Consider the following 19255-nt stretch of genomic DNA (forward strand, 5'->3'; position numbering starts at 1 on the left):
GAGGTAGCAATGTCTACCAGCATAGGGAAATGTTCTCAGACTGATCAAGCAAAACAGGGGTCGGTCCAGTGAACAAAACAGTGACATATGCTGATAAACAATTAGCAAATGTTAAAGGAACACTGTAGCGTTAGGAATACAAACTTTATTCCTAACACTATAGCATCCCCACTTCCAGCAAATGAAAGGTTAAAAATATTTTTTCCACCTATCTGATCACGACAATCTGGGAACCTAGTGCGCATGAGCGGTGAGCTGTGTGCGCATTAGGCCTTCCCTATAGGAAAGCACTGAATGAATGGGTTTCCTATGGTTTTTTTCAAGACACTGGATGTTCTTGTGCATAGCGAGAGGACGTCCAGTGTCGTTAAACTCTATAAAACTGCAGGAAACCCCTCTGTCTGGGAGGCTCCCACCAGAGGCAGTCTTAACTTTGCAATGTTAATATTGCAATTTCACTAAAATTGCATTGGTTTACATTGAAGGGTTAAGGGGACCTGACCACTTCAATGAGATGTGCCTTTAAAGGGACACTATAGACCCCTTAAGCATTTCAGCTTGATGATGGGCTTTATGTTTGAAGAGTCTGTCCTCTTTTTTCATTTTACAAAAAGTGCAGATTTCAATAGAAATTGGTGTATGTATAAGTTAACCTTGTTACATCCCACTGGCTGTCAGCCACACAACCGGTCCTGTTACTTTATGGTTTACTTCCTGCCACTTTTGAAAGTTGTTTTTAGATGTACCCCAATAAAACATTAATAATGAAATGCATGTATGTTTTCACTGGGAGTATATCAACTAAACAGTGATTACTATTTTTTTTTTTTGTATTTGGGCAGCTGAGGGCCCCTTTAATTCAAAACAGCATTATTGGAAAAATGGATAAATATTGTGTTTTAATGTAATCACTGAATCTGGTGTTGTGGAGAATTAACAGGGGAGTTACAAAATATATGCCCAAAAAAATGGAAAAACAAGTTAGATAGCTTTGCCAATTTGGTACTACTTATATACTTTTAATTTAACCAAAAATTACTAGAAAAAAAAACAAAAAAAAAACAGTAAACATTACAGATGAGTTTAAATGATCATTATATGTCGAGTTAAAACCTTTATTTACTGTATTATAGCACCAACATACTCCAGTGAGCAGTACAATATAGGTATAGGGTAAAAATTGTTTATTTGGTTAAATATAGCCAATTTGTTTTAATGCATTAAAATATTAGCAAAAGATACAATTAAAAATAAAGTCACTAACCTTTTTTAAAAGTGTTCCTTAGTACACTACAGCTACAGGCAGCCCCCACGCCAGGATACAATGCAGCCATCAAAAGCATACCATTCTAAGGAGACTGGTCTTATCTGTGTCCAATCAGCATTCTGATATCAGTTTACAGAGTCAGTTCAATGTTTAATGAACCAGGCTGTGTTTTAATATGAGAAAATATGCAGTTTGTGGCTCGGCTCGCTTACTCTTACCTTATCTCTGTCTCTATGTGAATATGCTCAACAACTTAATCCAAATAAACAGAGTACATTTATTTCTTCTCTTTAAAAAAAAAAACACAGACTGACTCAAATTACAACACACCATCTCATAGCATGCAATGAATGAAACCACAGTCAAACATCAAGAACTGTCACAAGGACAGGACCGTTACTAATCTGGAAACAGGCTGGAGTGACAGATATTTAAATATATCAGAAAATATCTGCACACTATAGAAGGCAAATCCTTCAATATAAAAGAAGGCTGTAAAACATGCATGTAGATATTAAAGCAATAGTACAAAAGATTGGACTGGGCATGGGTATGTTGTCCAAGGCAGATTTTATTGGATAGGATAGAGCAACATTTTGGGTAAAAAAAAAAAAGGAACCATAACCATTTCTGTAAGATGAGGAGATTATGGAGCTTAGAGTGACCATTTAACTGCTGGAAAATGGTGTACATTGAACTTACCAAAATTATGTTTTGCACCCTGGATAAGAGCACAGTATATGAACTATAAAATAAATGTTTTCTTTGTAGCTTAGTTCAAGTCTTTAACCACTAGATGGCAACATTTACTCATATTAAAGAATATAAAAAAAAAACCAAAAAACTTTCAAATGTACCGTATCTTAACCTGAATTTATTTTAATAAGTCACAAATTCCAGCACTGACGTACCCAAGGCTACCAATAACTTTCCTATAAGAAAATGTAATTATCCCACTAATTTATAAAGGCGTTCCACAATAGGACAAGCCCAGGACTACCACAGATGGCTTGCTGGTATTACATGAAAGGCCACACGTAGTATGACAGTTACCCACTCTATTTACCGTCAATCTGGTAAAACAGGAAATGCATTTACTGAGGAGGGATGATAACAGCATTTACTATTCTGATAATTGAGGTTTGTTTTTGTGCATATTGTGAGCATAGCCAGTAAATGTTACCCCGAGCGAGAGTGAAGGAACTCATTAGCCTCTTTCAGAGTGTCCTGCAAATCTTTGTACCCTGCATGTTTACACGCTTCAGGGAGAGACAGCCAGCGGAAATCTTGGTGTTCATTAGAGAGTTTAACCTCTGTATTAAAGTCTTTCAGTTCCGCCAGCCAGTAAATGACAGTTTTGGGCTTCTCGTTAACATTGTAATTTAATTCTTTCCTGAAGCCGTCCACAATGTTAAACTGGCTGGAGTTCAGCCCAGCCTCCTCCTCCGTCTCCCGCAGGGCTGTGGTCAGATCATCTTCTCCGGGGTCCACATGACCTAGAAACACAACGATGTGTAAGCTTTGGGTAAAGTCCAAACCTATTTGACTGGTGACTCTTGTTAATCTTATAATTAAGTTAATATTTTAGATTAAGAATGCAGTGATTCAATAGATGTAACGCCTCCTTACTGCTTAAAGGGACACTCTAAGAACTATAACCATTACAGCTTAGTTCAGTGGCTATGGTGCAAAGAGTATTTAGGCACAGTCCCTTAAAGTTTATATGCTAGTTGTCTGGAAACAAATTGGAGACATATAGTAGACTGCAAGTGCTGGGTGAATGTGAGCCCAGCACGCACACTTTAACTGCTCATCAGTACACTGCCAACAACGGTCATCAAAAATTGCCAACGATGCCTAGTTATCATTACAACAGTAAACAAAATAAAACATTGACGGGTCAAAATGTGTGCGTGGTGTGTGCAAAGAAGAAATCAGTCAGTGAAAACCAAGAGCTTTCAGTCTGCAATTACCCTCTAAACATTTGAAAATGGAACTGAGAGAATGTGCAGGCAGTACTCATAACTAATGCAAGACAGCCTTCAACCATTAGGTGGCGCTACATAAAACATACAGTCAGAATACTACTTCTTATACTTATAGTATACAATATCCTTTGGAGATGTACAGACAGTTTTGTCACCCAGGCTAACACACCATTCAGTAATGTGTGGTTCTATCTTTCACCACTTCACTGTTATTTTGGGGATATGGTTGGTCAATATCCAGGTCAGGATTTTCTTTGCATTATTCCCATAATTTATTGAAGGAAAGCTCCAATTTCTTTTTTACAGTTCTGTAGAAAAAAACCTAAAGGAAACATGCATGTATATTTTTTGCATGTTTTCTTTGGTTTATATGAATAGCTTGCAAAAGCTGCAGCCCTCCCGTTTCAGTCTGTGCTGCAGAATACACCAATCAGAGACGTCTCATTGAGAAGCTTCTGTGCTGGCGCAGGGAGCATGCGCACACATCTTTACAAGGTTTCTCAAAGGACTCTATTACAACGCATTGAGAATTGAGGAAGGCAGGCAGGCACACTTTAGCTTAGCACACCGGCTGCTTCTGTTAGCTCTGTGGAACACAGCCAAGGAAATGTTCCCGTTCCCAATTACAAAAGTGCTGATTTTATTGAAATTGGCACCTTTATAAACGGTCGCAAATATGCCAGACTCAGCACACTGCAATGTTTTATTTGTCTGAAATGTTCCTTTAACTAATCTGTGAAATGTACTGCATTCAATACTGCAATGTTGATTATTTACTAATCAACTACTTTGACCTAAATTTTACATTTTAGTTTTCACAACTACTCTCTCCGGTAATTTGCTATAACCAAAACTGCTTTCTCTGGTAATTTGCTATAATCAAAACTACTCTCTCCGGTAATTTGCTATAACCAAAACTACTCTCTCCGGTAATTTGCTATACCCAAAACTACTCTCTCCGGTAATTTGCTATAATCAAAACTACTCTCTCCGGTAATTTGCTATAACCAAAACTGCTTTCTCTGGTAATTTGCTATAATCAAAACTACTCTCTCCGGTAATTTGCTATAACCAAAACTACTCTCTCCGGTAATTTGCTATAATCAAAACTACTCTCTCCGGTAATATGCTATAACCAAAACTACTCTCTCTGGTAATTTGCTATAACCAAAACTACTCTCTCCGGTAATTTGCTATAACCAAAACTACTCTCTCCGGTAATTTGCTATAACCAAAACTACTCTCTCCGGTAATTTGCTATAACCAAAACTACTCTCTCCGGTAATTTGCTATAACCAAAACTACTATCTCTCTAGTAATTTGCTATTACCAAAACTACTCTCTCCAGTAATTTGCTGTAACCAAAACTACTGTCTCCAGTAATTTGCCATCATTCACCAGTACTAGCGCCAGTCATTTACTATAACCAAAGCTACTGACTCTATATTGGCTCAATTGCTGTAATAAAGAGCATTTAGATAAATATCAATTTTGCTACTAGGGATTGAGCACACAGTGACTTGCTTTCCTCCAGTTACCTATTCCTACATGATGATCAGCTCAGAGAGCTAGATTGCTACCATTTTGGCTGTAGTGAGTGGCACGATATGTCATGGGAAATTATGCTTATTAGACAGACCACAGACAACTGCTAATACAGTTATTTATGGAACAAGTCATGTAGCACCGCCCTAAGATTAGGTTTCAAACTTTTATCTGTGTGGCACTTTAAATGAATGTGTGCAAAACGCAAGTGTGGGCAGCTCTGAATCTTAAAGAGAAACAGCACTTACAAAAATAGAAAAAATATATTCTTTAAGAGCAGTCTTCTTATAATAAATATAAGTCAAAATGTATTGACAACACTTTCTACAACTACATTATTCACTAAAGTTAAAATTTTGGGAACAGCAAATCTGAACGAAAATTTAGTTTGACTATTTTAGACACTTTGATTTCCAAGAAAATTATACTTTATTGAATAAGCCCAAGCGTAGATGTTTTTCTTCTAAATCTGGGCAAATGTATTTGATTTACCGTATTTATCGGCGTATAACACGCACTTTTTCCCCCTGAAAATAGGGGGAAAATCGTGGGTGCGTGTTATACGCCGATATCCCATAATTACTTACCTGTCCTGAAGCGTGGGCCGGCTTCACAGCTTGCACCGCGGTACAGGAACTTTAATTTCATGTTCCGGTTTCCGGCGGGACTGAAAGGAAGTGTGCACACTATTGTGCACACTTCCTTTCAGTCCCGCCGGAAACCGGAACATGAAATTAAAGTTCCTGTACCGCGGTGCAAGCTGTGAAGCCGGCCCTCGCTTCAGGACAGGTAAGTAATTATGGGAGGGGAAGTACACTATGGGAGGGGGGGGGGGGGGGGGAAGTACACTATGGGGGGAGGGGGGGGAAGTACACTATGGGAGGGGGGGGGGGAAGTACACTATGGGAGGGGAGGGGAGGGGGGGGAAGTACACTATGGGAGGGGAGGGGGGGGAATTACACTATGGGAGGGGAGGGGGGGGAATTACACTATGGGAGGGGAGGGGAATTACACTATGGGAGGGGAGGGGAAGTACACGAGGGGAGGGGGGGAAGTACACTATTGGACGGGAGGGGAGGGGGGGGGAAGTACACTATGGGAGGGGAGGGGGGAGAATACTATGGGGGGGAGCATACTAGGGGAGGGGGGGAGAATACTAGGGGAGGGGAGGGGGAGAATACGAGGGGAGGGGAGGGGGGGAGAATACTATGGGAGGGGAGGGGGGGAGAATACTATGGGAGGGGAGGGGGGGAGAATACTATGGGAGGGGAGGGGGAGAATACGAGGGGATGGGAGGGGGGAGAATACGAGGGGAGGGGAGGGGGGAGAATACGAGGGGAGGGGAGGGGGGGAGAATACTATGGGAGGGGAGGGGGGGAGAATACTATGGGAGGGGAGGGGGGAGAATACTATGGGAGGGGGGGAATACTATGGAAAGGGGGGGACACTATGGGATGAGGGGGGAACACTATGGGATGAGGGGGGGGGGGAATACTATGGGAGGGGGGAAATTTCCTGGAATTTCTTTCTAAAAATGAGGTGCGTGTTATACGCCGGTGCGTGTTATACGCCGATAAATACGGTATATCCTGCACTTCTCAAATTCAAACTTCTCTGGTAGTTGGGGGAAATTGTGAGACAATGGGGAGATTTATCAAAGTGTTCTGAAAAGTTATGGTTAAATTACATCATTATGTTGATGGTATTTATTAAAAATAATCTAAAAATTGTTGGTATTCTTTGCAGTAAATAACGCCAGTTCAGCCAGAAATTTCCATTGCAAAAGATTGCCATATTCATAAAGGCTGGAAAAATGCCATCACTCTACTTTTGGAAAAATTAATAAATCTGTTGCTTGAAAAAATATGTATATTTAAAAATGATGGGTATGGTGCAATAGAAGCAACAGATGGAAAAAAAAAACAGATTGAGTAACTTGTGCCAAAAATCAACTGAAAAATTGTTGTAAACGTGTCAACACAACAAAGCCTGACCAATGTACTGTCCTGCTGGACCTAGGGCAGGTGAAAGTGACACAGTATGTGTATATTGAGAAAATGTAAATAACTTTTTACAAGGTGTTGATGAGGGAAAAACAGATCTATCATTCACACATGATGCAGAGATATGTGTAGAAAGGGATATTCAAGTCCTTAACACATCAAGGTCACCTTTGGGAGGGGTCCAGTGGTGGATGCCGTAGGAAGTCTGCAGAAGAAGAAATTCGATATCATTCATGTTACAAGCTGGGATTCCTGATTTAATCTTCCTGAAGATGATCAAACCACAGGCTCTTAACGCCATGTTATCAAACCCTAAAAGTACAAGCAAACAGGAAAAAGAAATGGTGTGTTAGGGAGAAAGAGAAACTTTATATGACATGGAGGTGTTTCACGTTTTTTTAGCTGGGCTGAAGAACACTACAAGCAGCCCATCTAGTAGTAGACCTCATTATACACAAAGAATGAGTCCTCTCCAGTTGGAAGGGTAATCACAAGAAAGAGTGCAAATACATTTTGGGGAAGAACTATTAAGATGGCAGGAGGTCACTGAAATGACATGTGGGCAGAGTTGTGCTGCACGGAGTTGGAAAGCTAGGGACACTTGTGGGGAAATAGTAAGTGACACAGTATTCACTTGTTGTGACACATAAATAGACTAGGCCACTCACCCTCAGACACTCCATTCAAAGACATCTGTGCATTCACACAGGAGCCATCATACAAATTACATCCCTGAATTCAAACACTCTGACACAGTGCATAAAGAAATTGCTGTATTCCCAAAAACAAAGGCACTTCTTTACAAATATATCTCTGCACTTACATACACCCATTGACACTCCACACAAATAAAGACCAACTCTTACACAACCTGATAGCGGATTCACAGGCACACAATCCACACTGGTCCTTCTCATACATATAATGATCCCGCACACATCGTTGCACTCAAACAGTGTAACCATCCACATAAATATAGACCTGCATGGACTCACACACACACTGACCATCCAACTACACCACTACATTCTAACATACAGTAATTCTCAATGCAAATACACACACACCAATCCTAAAATAATACACAAGAACACCCAACAGAAATACACACTGATCCTTCAATAAAAAAAACAAAGAATTGACACACTGCTGCAATTCACACAAATATACAAATACACACTAACCCAATAAATTTTTATATATGCACTCTGACCCACCGCATAATTTTAACTCAGCATTCACACTGATCCTCAATGCAAAAGCATACATGCTGTCAGACATATTATGCTAAGAAAACATGAATATTATGCTATTACGCACACTTCAGGTTAACAAAACAGCATCAGTCTTTTTGTAGCTGTTTAAAACCAAATAGTGGTACAATGTTTTTCTGACATTGAGAAAAAGTTGTTGACACCCAAATGTCTTATTAGACAATGGTCTAAATCAATTTACGACATAAACCACTTCAACTAAGACAGTAAATAAATAGATTTTGCTGATTCTGTCCAGTTATAAATTAGTATGTGCTAACAATACAGAGGCTTTCATCTCATGGTGAATAAGAAAAAGACTTAAAGTCCAGATCACAACTTGTCAAAAAATTAAGAATGGGGCTGAGCACTGCCATTCAGTGTCTCTATCCTCTGCAGGGAGACATTGAACTTTCCTCATAGAAATGCATTGTTTGGTTCCGCCCCTCCCGCCCACCTCCTTGGCTGAGATTATCAGAATTGACAATCTCAGTCAATTCAATGGGAAAGCATTGTGATTGGCTAAGATAACATTAATACTCTAAGATAATTAAGAGTAGGGATCGACCGGCTATCGGTTTTGCCGATGTTATCGGCTGATATTCAGATGTTCTGAAGTATCGGTATCGGCTGATAATCACCGGCAATACCGATAATGAATGGGTGGGCTGGCGCGTCCATAAGGCAACACAAGCGTCCGTCTTAGGGCGCAACGGACCGGGGAGGGGGGAGCACTAGATCGGAGTGACCGACAGGATGTAGGGGCACAGCGATTCCTCCTGCCAGGCACTCTGTGTAGCGTGGCCGAGCGGAGCAGAGCGTACCGCGGTACAGGAACTTATGTTTCCTGTACCGGGCTGGACTGAAAGGAAGTGCTCAGTGAGAGAACACTTCCTGTCAGTCAGGCCAGGTACAGGAGACTGAATCTCATGTACCGTGGTGCGCACTGCTCCACTCGGCCACGCAACCGGGAGACACACCGGGGAGCGGGGACCAAGGAGGGGAGATACACACCGGGAACCAAGGAGGAGAGAGAGAGGGTCCCCAAGGGACGGAAGGGGGTGGTAAGAATCACTATGGGACGGGTGTGGTAGAACACCATGGGACAGGTGGTGGGGGTGGAGGTCTGGTAAGGAACACTAGGGGGGAGAGAGGAACATTAGGGAAAGGGAAAAGGAACACTGGGGTAGGGGGGGTGGCACTAAAACAGAAGGGAGAGGAACATTAAGGGGGATGAGGGGGTACTAAGAGACAGGTAAGGGGGGCACTAAGAGACAGGTAAGGGGTGGGGGAGGTCCTACCGCACATATTTGTACACAAACACACTGCATCCACTAAACAAACACACTGCATCCACTTCACAAACACATTGCATTCACTACCCACACTGCATCTACTACACAAACACACATACTGCATCCACTACCCACACTGCATCTACTACACAAACACACACGCAGCATCCACTACACAAACACATTACATCCACTACACAAACAAACACACTGCATCCGCTACACAAACACATTGCATCCACTACACACACACACACACGGCATTTACTAATCAAATACTCTCACTGCATCCACTACACACACACAAATATTCTTGAAAACATAAAAAAAACCTGAATGGCATGCATATTTTGTGCATTTACCAGCAAATAAAAAAAAAAGATTTGCAAAAAAATAAATAAATATGGTAAATGTACACAATATCGGTAAGCTATCGGCATGAAAGAAAATCAATATCGGTCGATCCCTAATTATGAGTATTAAGATAAGATTAATACTCTACTGCATTCAAAGTCACCCCATACATACTCACACAAATACATGTTAAAATAAAATTTTTACAAAATTTACCCCCAACGTACACAATGACCCATCACCTTCCTTTATTAATAGAATTCGCAAAAACACACAAATGCATCCCTATACTCACAAAGAAATGTACACAACCCATACATTCATGAACACCCTGGCACTCCACACAAATTTGTGCTAGATAAAAATCTAATACAATATGACTAAAAGTGTTAGTGCAAAGATAAAACAGTGTAATATTTACTATACATTGTGTAAAAAAAATAACAATAAAAATCTATGATAGTAATGAAGTCCATAGAGCAAATGCCAGCTAGGTTAAAATCAATTATTACTCACAAGTGCAAATGTTAACCTAGGCACACAGTTTGATAAAGTAAGTGATGAATAATCGGGCTTGTGAATTTGAAACCAGTCAGCATCTGCCTCTGACCACAACAGACATCTTGCAGACAGCAGGGGCTGGGAAAACCTGGATTAACAGGGCCCTTATTGAAACCCTATATTTAAAGTGCACCTGTCATGGGGAAAAACTGGTGCCTATTTACAAGGAATAAAATTTCATCTTATAAATTGTGATAGCCATACTGCTAGCAAATGTTTAGTTTAGCCTTGGATTTTTTTCGTCCCGATTCTGCCTGTGTTGTTAAGCCAAACAATATGGTTCCATATATTATTAAATAAGGCAAATTAACTCAGTGCTGTGATACATGACAGTTAAAAACAAGAAAAAACATTTTCGGTGACTCACAACAGCATATTAGCAATCTTTAAACCTTCCACTCCTATGTAGAAATCTAGCTATTGCGGTATGTTAGTAATTTAGTATAATGACCAGTTCAGAGTTCTGCAAATACAGAAACAGCTATTGGATGGCTTCCAAGCAGTCGATTGATACCCACATCCTTCTGCTCTATCATTGTCCTAGTAAAATAGTATACCGCATGGCACTTGTTTGATTAAAGATTTTCATCTTTTTGTTTTAACGTACCATCATTCAAAGGACCACTCATCTTTGTAACTGTTGAGGGATACCATTTAAATCAATGACTCTATGGTGCGAGTATTTACCTTGAAGTGACCTTATGCAAAGCGTGTAGTAGGAATTACTACCTACTACACAGTGAACCCATAACCAAGAAATCAAGCGGTCACAAGGATGCTGGAAGCACAAGTAAGCACACTGTTTAGGAAATCAAGCTCTCCAATTGCTATCTCAATATCTACATAGCCAATAGAGGAAGTATAACTTAGTGATGTACTTTTGCAGTCATGATTAAAGAAATACTCCAAACACTATAATAACTACAGTGTGGTGTAGTGGTTATGGTGCCAAGAGTGACCAAGTGCCCGAACCAATGTAATGAGTCAAAATGATAACATTTAGATTTTTTACCTGGGGTCTATTGGGTGCTGTTACCAGCCTCTAGTCTTGTTATTGCAAATAACTTCTGTTAGCTCAACCGAGCTAAGTCCTGATACATTTGACTTAGCTCAGAGCTCTTGATTAAGCATGGAGTGGCTACCAGCGAACCCAGGTAAGAGGTCAGACTGTTAGCAAACGGTTTAAGTGCTTACATTGTGAGGGAACTAGTTCTTTAGTGGTTTCACTGCATGTCCCCTCCGCTTTTTATAAAAAAGTGTTGATTTTGAGAAATATCTGTACTTTTTTATAAATGCCTTTAGCAACACATTTCAGCTCCCTCACTTATATTGAATCAGAAAAATAGAAGTGTGTATTTCTCATAGATAAACGCTGGTTTCAATGTTTACTTCTCCAGAAGAAGCACAATGTGGGAACTGTTGTAATAATAAAAACTGTAAAGTGTATTACTGACACTGTGCAATTAGTAAGGCCCAAATAGTGCAGTGCTGGGAAACACGAGTCCAAGCTTGCATGAGATTAGTGAAAGTTATACTTCTGCACAGCAGCTGCTGCTATTAATGCAGTCTTTCTACCGATGTTGGGAAAGGAGCAAGGGTGACAGTGACATATTCTCTCCAAACATGCAACAACATAAGTATTGAATTAAGGACAGCAGCTGCTGTTGTGGGTAGGGTAGGTCAGGACACTTATGCCTTGGTGCTACCATGCAATGAAAGACACATCTAGGTTATAAAAGATGTCCTGGCTCTGAACAGCTTCACAAACCACTTTAACTTCAATCTTGAGGTCTATTACGAAGTTTCCAGAACTCCTTGATGGCATTCTTTTTCCTAATAGGGTTAAGTAACCTTTGGCACTTAAGATACTGTGCCACAATGCCAGCAAAGCATAACGGGTGATGTAGTCCACAATATCTGGAGTTCTGAAGGTTGCCTATAAATGGCTTACAGTACGTAGCGTGTCCCTTTAAGGTTAGAATTATTTTCATTTTAGAACATATGTCTCATCAATCCTAGAAAAGCTGGTATTTGTTGCTGTTACCATTGGTGATATGCTGGCAGAGGAGCTAGGGAGTGGCAATTACACTGCATCTGTCTTCCTAGCCCCAGCCCCTGGCATGGCATATCATTAACATTACAGGGACTGAATTAACAGTACCAGTTAATGTCTGGGAGGTAACTCCCCTTAATCCCATGTAGAAAAAAACAAAAATGATAACTTTTTCATTGCACAGTGTGTATTTTTACTGTGTCAAAACAGTGAGCAGGCTCAAGTTTGGACAATATTCAATAAAGGAAATGTTGCAGTTTGTGTTCTTATTTTCTGTGAAGCTTACCAATTAATTGGGATTGGTATATAGATTTCACTCTCTACTGCAGTGATATAAATTAGTGAATTCCTAACAATTTCTTTTAAAGGGACACTATAGTCACCCAGACCACTTCAGCTCAATGAAGTGGTCTGGGTGCTATGTCCCTCAGGTTTTAACCCTGCAGCTGTAAACATAGCAGTTTTAGAGAGCGTCCATAGGAAAGCATTAAGAAATGCTTTCCTAATGACTGTTTGAATGCGCGTGCGGTGCTTGCCGCTCCAGTCAGGAGCTGACGTCGGTGGGGGAGGAGAGGACACCAGCGCCGAGGGAGCCCGGCATTGGATAAAGGTAAGCTGCTGAAGGGGTTTTAACCACTTCAGCGCCACGGGAGGGGGCACTATAGTGTCAGGAAATACGCTTTGTTTTCCGGACACTATAGTGATCCTTTAACTTCACTAATCTCAAGCAGGCTGTATGTAAATCCTAGTACTGCTCTGAGATCAGGGGCTCCGAGCAGCACAGTGTTAGTCACACTGTGCATTACAGCCCACTGGAGTGGTTATTGTGCCAGGAGTGCCCTGCAGCCACCCCATGGTGAGATGTCAAACTGTGTAAGTACCGTTTGACAACTTACCTGAGTCCTGGCAGTCATCCAAGCCATATCTGGTCCTCTCCCGAAGAAGCCAGATATCAAAGTTTAGAGCAAAGCAGAACCACAATTGTTAGCTGTGTGTATCAGCCAAGCACTATCCTGCATCAGGTCACTTTGCTCAAAAGAGCAATATGGTCCCGTCTGCTGGAGAAGACCAGATGCCACCGATATGACACAGGTGCCTGGCAGGACCTAATTAAGTTGTCAAACCATGGTAAACGGCTGAACAGCTTACTATTGGACAGACGCAACATATACACTACAGTGAGTATTTATATGTTTACACTTGTAATCCTCTGAATTAAAGGACCTCTCTGGGCACCACAACAACGTAATTGCAAAGAAGTGACATTGGTAAACGAAGGTCATAGGCACTGACTTATCTTAGGAGTTAAAACAATTAATGGCTTTAATCTAAATGTCTGCCAATGTGCTTACTCTACATGTTCAAGGTTTCAATCAGGAAGCCTCACACCGTGCACAGCTTAAACACGGAGAACATCAGCTAATATTCTAAGCCCGTCACTATCTCTCCATTTAGAATAGTGAGTGAAAAAGTAAGTTATCTTTTTCGCTCTTTTTTTTTTTTTTTTTAAATGGGGAGCTAGTGATAGGCTCAGTCAGCTGATGTCCTCAGTGCTGCCCGGACCGAGGGTTCCTGATTGAAACCTGGAACAATCTAAAGAAGTGCAGGGGCAGATACAGACTTTGGGGGTCAAACCGTTACAATTTAACCACCTCAAGTAAGAGGTCACAGGTTTGTTAATGGAATTCTTTAACCCAGGCCTGCACAACCAGCTGCCCCTCAGATGTTTTGAACTACAATGCCCAAGATTATTTGAATGAAACAGATAGCCTGGGGATTAAGGGAGCTGTAGTTCAAAACATCTGAGGGGCAGGGGTGTCAGGTTAACCCATTCAGCACCTGGGACCTCCTCATACCATAAGAACTTAATTGTGAGTAGTTTGTGATGCCCAGAGTGTCCCTCTAAAAACCAAAACATGTTCAGTTGGTTAAGGCCCATTTTAATTGAGCATGTCTGACTTTTATGTTAAACAACTGCATTGTAACACCCAGAGAACATGTTCTAATGGCAAACCAGTCTGATATTGGTGGGATTTGAATATCCCATGCAAAGCTCATATGACATGCACTTAGAGCTTTAAGCCAGGGTCTCATTCCCAGAGAGAAGCCCCACGTGCTGTCTGACGCTCGCTAACAACAATACACTTAGAGTGTCCGCATACATACTGCTCACTTCCGCCTCCCGCAACAGCTTCAATGGAATACATGCGTCATAACTACTGGCCGGAAACGGGTACTCGGAAACACTATGCGCAGCTCATTCATCAGAGTTCTAAACAACAGAGACGAGATCGTGGCGACACTTTTGTTTCCTACACAATAACATAATCTATAACCTGCCAGAAACCAGGGTACCTGGACCACAGCAGAGCAGCTTGTACAACTATAGTCAGGAAATTCGTGATTATGTACCGGAGAGAGTTCAATAAAAACTTAAGGCTGGCCCTGACTCAACTTTTATTTTTAAATACAATCTGGGGTATTGTGGCTGCTGCAATTATTTAATCCAATCCTGACACTTCCAACAGCTACAATGTTTCTTTCTTTAAGGGTCTGAGTAGGCACCATACTCACTATGAGTTCACTGGCACAATGCCACTTTAAGTAGTCAAACTGTAATAACAAATAGTAAGTTGTGCAACCTGCCTATGTGAATAAGGAACAATACCATACTTCCCCTTATAACTTCTTCATGAGTTTTAACATACAACCCCTTTTAATACATTTTATCAAGATGCTGGGATAATATATCTATACAATGAATACATAATGCTGATCCCACCTATCTATCCTCCCTCAGGCCCTTACGATCTGCTGAAGACTTACGTCTATCTTCTGTCCATACTCCCACCTCTGATGCTCGCCTTCAAGATTTCTCGAGGGCTGCACCGTTCCTGTGGAACTCGCTTCCCTCCTCCGTTAGATGCTCACCCAGTCTCCACTTCTTCAAAAAATCATTAAAAACCCACTTCTTCATAAAAGCGTATCAATTAAACTCTTAATAGCTCCCAACTGATTCCTCTTCTGCAACTGTCACTAGTCTAATACTATCCTTACCTTTTTGTGTCATTTTACCCCACTCCCTCTAGCATGTAAGATTATTGAGCAGGGCTCTCAACCCCTCTGTCCCGGTGTGTCCAACTTGTCTGGTTACAACTACATGTCTGTTCGTCCACCCATTGTAAAGCGCTGCGGAATTTGACGGCGCTCTATAAATATCATAATAATAATACCATATCGGAACACAGAAAGAAAGAAAATCAATTTTTACAGTCCATCTGTGTGGCATAACCACCTCAGCCCACGAAGAAGGTTGAGGTGGTTAGTGTACAGAGATGGACTGAAGAAGCATCAACAATGCTTCGTACAGACCCTGTATACAGCTCAACATCATTTAAGTGGGTTTAATCACATTTTATTTCCTGAATTAGATGCTACTCTATGATATTTTCTTTCTGTTCTCACTGTATAGATATATCACTCCAGCATCTTTATAAAGTTTAAAAAAAAAAAAAAGGTCTGTATATCGATACTCTTGAAGGAGATATAAGGGGAAGTATATTATTATTTACTATTGCAATTACTTCACATAGGTGCATAGGCACCTTGCTAGTTTTTTTTAATTTTTATTATTGTACTTTTTATGTCATTTTGTGGAAACGTCGAAGGGAGGAGCAGATTTAGAGATTTTTTCAAGTTAGGCTATTTTGACCTTTAATTTGAAATTCACTTTGAATTCTAACTTTAGTGAATAGCCCTGTAGTGTAAGAAAAGTAACCACGGAAACACCTTTAGCACTGTAGATATGTTTAGTGTAAAGTAGTCAATCTGTGTTTAACCCCTTAAGGACTGGACTTTTTTTGCGATGTTGTACATTTGCGACCAGGCATCTTTTTACACTTTTGTGGTGTTTGTGTTTAGCTGTAATTTTCCGCTCTCTCATTTACTGTTCCCATACAAATTATATATTGTTTTTTTCAGGACAAAAGGGGCTTTCTTTACATACCATGATTTATATAATCTCATGTAATTTAATTTTTTTAAAATGAAAAAATATGATGAAAAATTGAAAAAAATACATGTTTTTTGACTTTTATGTGAAAAATCTTTTACTCATCTACAAAAGCGAATGAAAAAAACTGCTAAATAGATTCAAAATTTTGTCCTGAGTTTAAAAATACCCAGTGTTTACATGCGTTTTGCAATTTTTTTGCATGTTATAGGGCTATAAGTACAAGTAGGATATTGCGGTTTCAAAACATACATTTTTAAAATGTATCAATAGTGACATTGTAACACTATTATCTGTCATAAATCTCTGAATAACATCCCACATGTACATATTTTTTTTAAAGTAGACAACCCAGGGTATTCAATATGGGGTATGTCCAGACTTTTTTAGTAGCCAGTTAGTCGCAAACACTGGCCAAAGTTAGCGTTCATATTTGTTTGTGTGTGAAAAAAGTAAAAAACTAAATTGAACGCTAATTTTGGCCAGTGTTTGTGACTAAGTGGTTACTAAAAAAGACTGGACATACCCCATTTGCAATACCTTGGGTTGTCTTCTTTTGCAAATGGTATGTCATCATGGGGGTAATTCTCATTCCTGGGCTACCATACGCTCTCAAAGGCACGTAACCAACCTGGCCATTTTCAATGTAAAAATATTTGACCCATATATTTGACCCTGTAACTTTCAAAAACGCTATAAAACCTGTACATGGGGGGTCCTGTTCTACTCAGGAGACTTTGCTGAACACAAATATTAGTGTTTCAAAACTGGAAAATGTATCACAACAATTATATCATCAGTAAAAGTGCTGTTTGTGTGTGAAAAATGCAAAAAAAGTCACTTTCACTGACAATATCATCGCTGTGATATGTTTTACTGTTTTGAATCACTAATATTTGTGTTCAGCGAAGTCTCCCGAGTAAAACAGTACCCCCCATGTACAGGTTTTAGGGTGTCGTAGAACGTTACAGGGTAAAATACAGTGATAACAAATTAAATTCTCTGGACTTTCGGCCTGGGTTGGCAGGCAGGTCCCTTAAATTGCAATCAATAAAATAACTTCATTATGTAAAAATATTACATAAATACGCACGTAGAATTTAAATATATATGCATATTTATATATTTGAAGTCTACGTGTATATTTATATAATTATTTATGTAATTTTTTATATGGACATATGAATAGTTCGTATTCTTTTTATTTATTTATATATACATAGATATATATACAATTTCATTCTAAGTGTATTTTGATATAAATATATATATATTAATATCAAAATACAGTTAGAATAAAATTTCGTATAGATATATAATTTTTTTTTAAATTTTTTATTATTATTTTTAATTTTTTTTATTTAATTTAATTTACTTATTATTTGTATTTTATAATAATATATATACAATATATATAGTTATTATATATATTATATATATACGTGTGTAATTTAATTATAAGTGTATTTTTATATTAATATATGTACATATTAATATAAAAATACACTTAGCATGACATTATATATATGATATATAGACATATATTATATAGGTATAATATATGTCTATATATCATATATATATACACATATATAATAATATATTTTTTTTATTAACTTTAACTTTACATTTTTTTAATGATTTTACAGCAGCAGGGAGACTGCCTGTCAGCACAGACAGTCCCCCTGCAGGCAGACACTAGGACACCTATTGTGACCATGTGGTCGCCCTGTTGGGCGATCACATGGCCACAGGGGTCCTAAACCGCCATGGGGAGACTGTCTGGGCTGCAGGCAGTCTCCCCACACCGGGAGCACCGCCGATCGCCGCCGGGGGAACGACGGCGATCGGGTAAGTACATTTTAAATTAAGGACGGTTCAGGACCGTCGTCGGTCGGCAATGGGAAAATGCCGATGACGGTCCTGAACCGTCCCGCGTCCTTAAGGGGTTAAAGGAAAACTCCAGTGCCAGGAAAACAATCAGTTTTCCTGGCACTGGAGGCTCCTTCTCCCTCCCACCCCCCAATCCCCGGTTACTGAAGGGGTGAAAACCCTTTCAGTCACTTACCCTCGTCGCTGTCTCCTCCTCCGCACCGCTCCTCCTTCTGTCTCCGTCGGCCGGTGGGCGAGACTGATCCCGCCCACCGGCCGAGGAGACCTAATGCACATGCGCGGCAATGCCGCGTATGCACTTTAGCGCTCCCCATAGGAAAGCATTGAAACTGATTTTCAATGCTTTCCTTTGAGGAAATGAGCGATGCTGGAGGTCCTCACATAGCGTGAGGACGTCCAGTGACGCTCTAGGACAGATAATCTGTGCTATGAAGGAGGAAGTGACCTCTAGTGGCTGTCTAGTAGACGGCCACTAGAGGTGGAGTTAACCCTGCAAGGTAATTATTGCAGTTTATACAAAACTGCAATAATTACACTTGCAGGGTTAAGACTAGTGGGAGTTGGCACCCAGACCACTCCAATGGGCAGAAGTGGTCTGGGTGCCTGGAGTGTCCCTTTAAACCATTTTACATTTACCTGGGACTCCACCTGGGCTTCATGTTACAGCTTGCCAATAGTGATCAATGATCAGTGATCACTGATGTTAAAATGACATTCCAAACTCATCAGGCACTTGGGCTTGCTGAAATGCTTAAAGGGACACTATAGGCACCCAGACCACTTAATCTCATTGCAGTGGTCTGGGTGCAGTGTCCTAGTCCCACTTAGTCCTGCAATGTAAATCATTACAGTTTTTGCAAAATCAGACAGTCACTAGAAGCACTTCGTGGTGGTTAAGCGACTTTTTGTCACCTGACGCGGGACGTCCTCACGCTCTGCATGAGAACATCCAGTGTCAGTGAAATCCCCATATGACAGCATTGAAGCAGTGCTTTCCAATGGGGAGGGCCTAATGTGATCACCACCTTGTC

At 40.2% G+C, this 19255-nt stretch overlaps 2 protein-coding genes across 3 annotated transcripts in view; one reads left to right on the forward strand and one right to left on the reverse strand.

The window, feature by feature from the left end:
* LOC134610696 (uncharacterized) overlaps positions 1-2042 on the forward strand; it is a 33176-nt gene extending 31134 nt beyond the window's left edge. The window contains exon 7 of the mRNA XM_063453819.1: positions 70-2042. The gene's annotated coding sequence lies outside the window, so the exon portion shown is untranslated. The remainder of the gene's footprint in view (positions 1-69) is intronic.
* Positions 2043-2144: 102 nt separating this feature from the next.
* NUDT2 (nudix hydrolase 2) lies at positions 2145-14533 on the reverse strand. 2 transcript variants are annotated; one of them, XM_063453823.1, is made up of 3 exons: positions 14486-14533; positions 6972-7115; positions 2145-2763 (listed from the first exon to the last, which is right to left on the reverse strand). In XM_063453823.1, the coding sequence occupies exons 2-3, from the start codon at positions 7102-7104 to the stop codon at positions 2447-2449; spliced, it is 450 nt and encodes a 149-aa protein (XP_063309893.1). In that variant the 5' UTR covers positions 7105-7115; positions 14486-14533; the 3' UTR covers positions 2145-2446. The 2 variants fall into 2 exon arrangements, with proteins under 2 accessions (XP_063309893.1, XP_063309892.1); XM_063453822.1 differs by having other exon boundaries at positions 14493-14518.
* Between the last annotated feature and the right edge of the window lie 4722 nt (positions 14534-19255).

This window comes from Pelobates fuscus, chromosome 5 (genome assembly GCF_036172605.1).
Source record: "Pelobates fuscus isolate aPelFus1 chromosome 5, aPelFus1.pri, whole genome shotgun sequence".
Lineage (NCBI taxonomy): Eukaryota > Metazoa > Chordata > Amphibia > Anura > Pelobatidae > Pelobates > Pelobates fuscus.

Coding starts and splice junctions, on each gene's coding strand:
- NUDT2 (XM_063453823.1), bottom strand. CDS start 7,104: ATGGCGTTAAGAGCCTGTGGTTTGATCATCTTCAGGAAGATTAAATCA. Junction 2,764..6,971: donor CCACTGGACCCCTCCCAAAG/GTGACCTTGATG, acceptor TTGTGTTTCTAG/GTCATGTGGACCCCGGAGAA.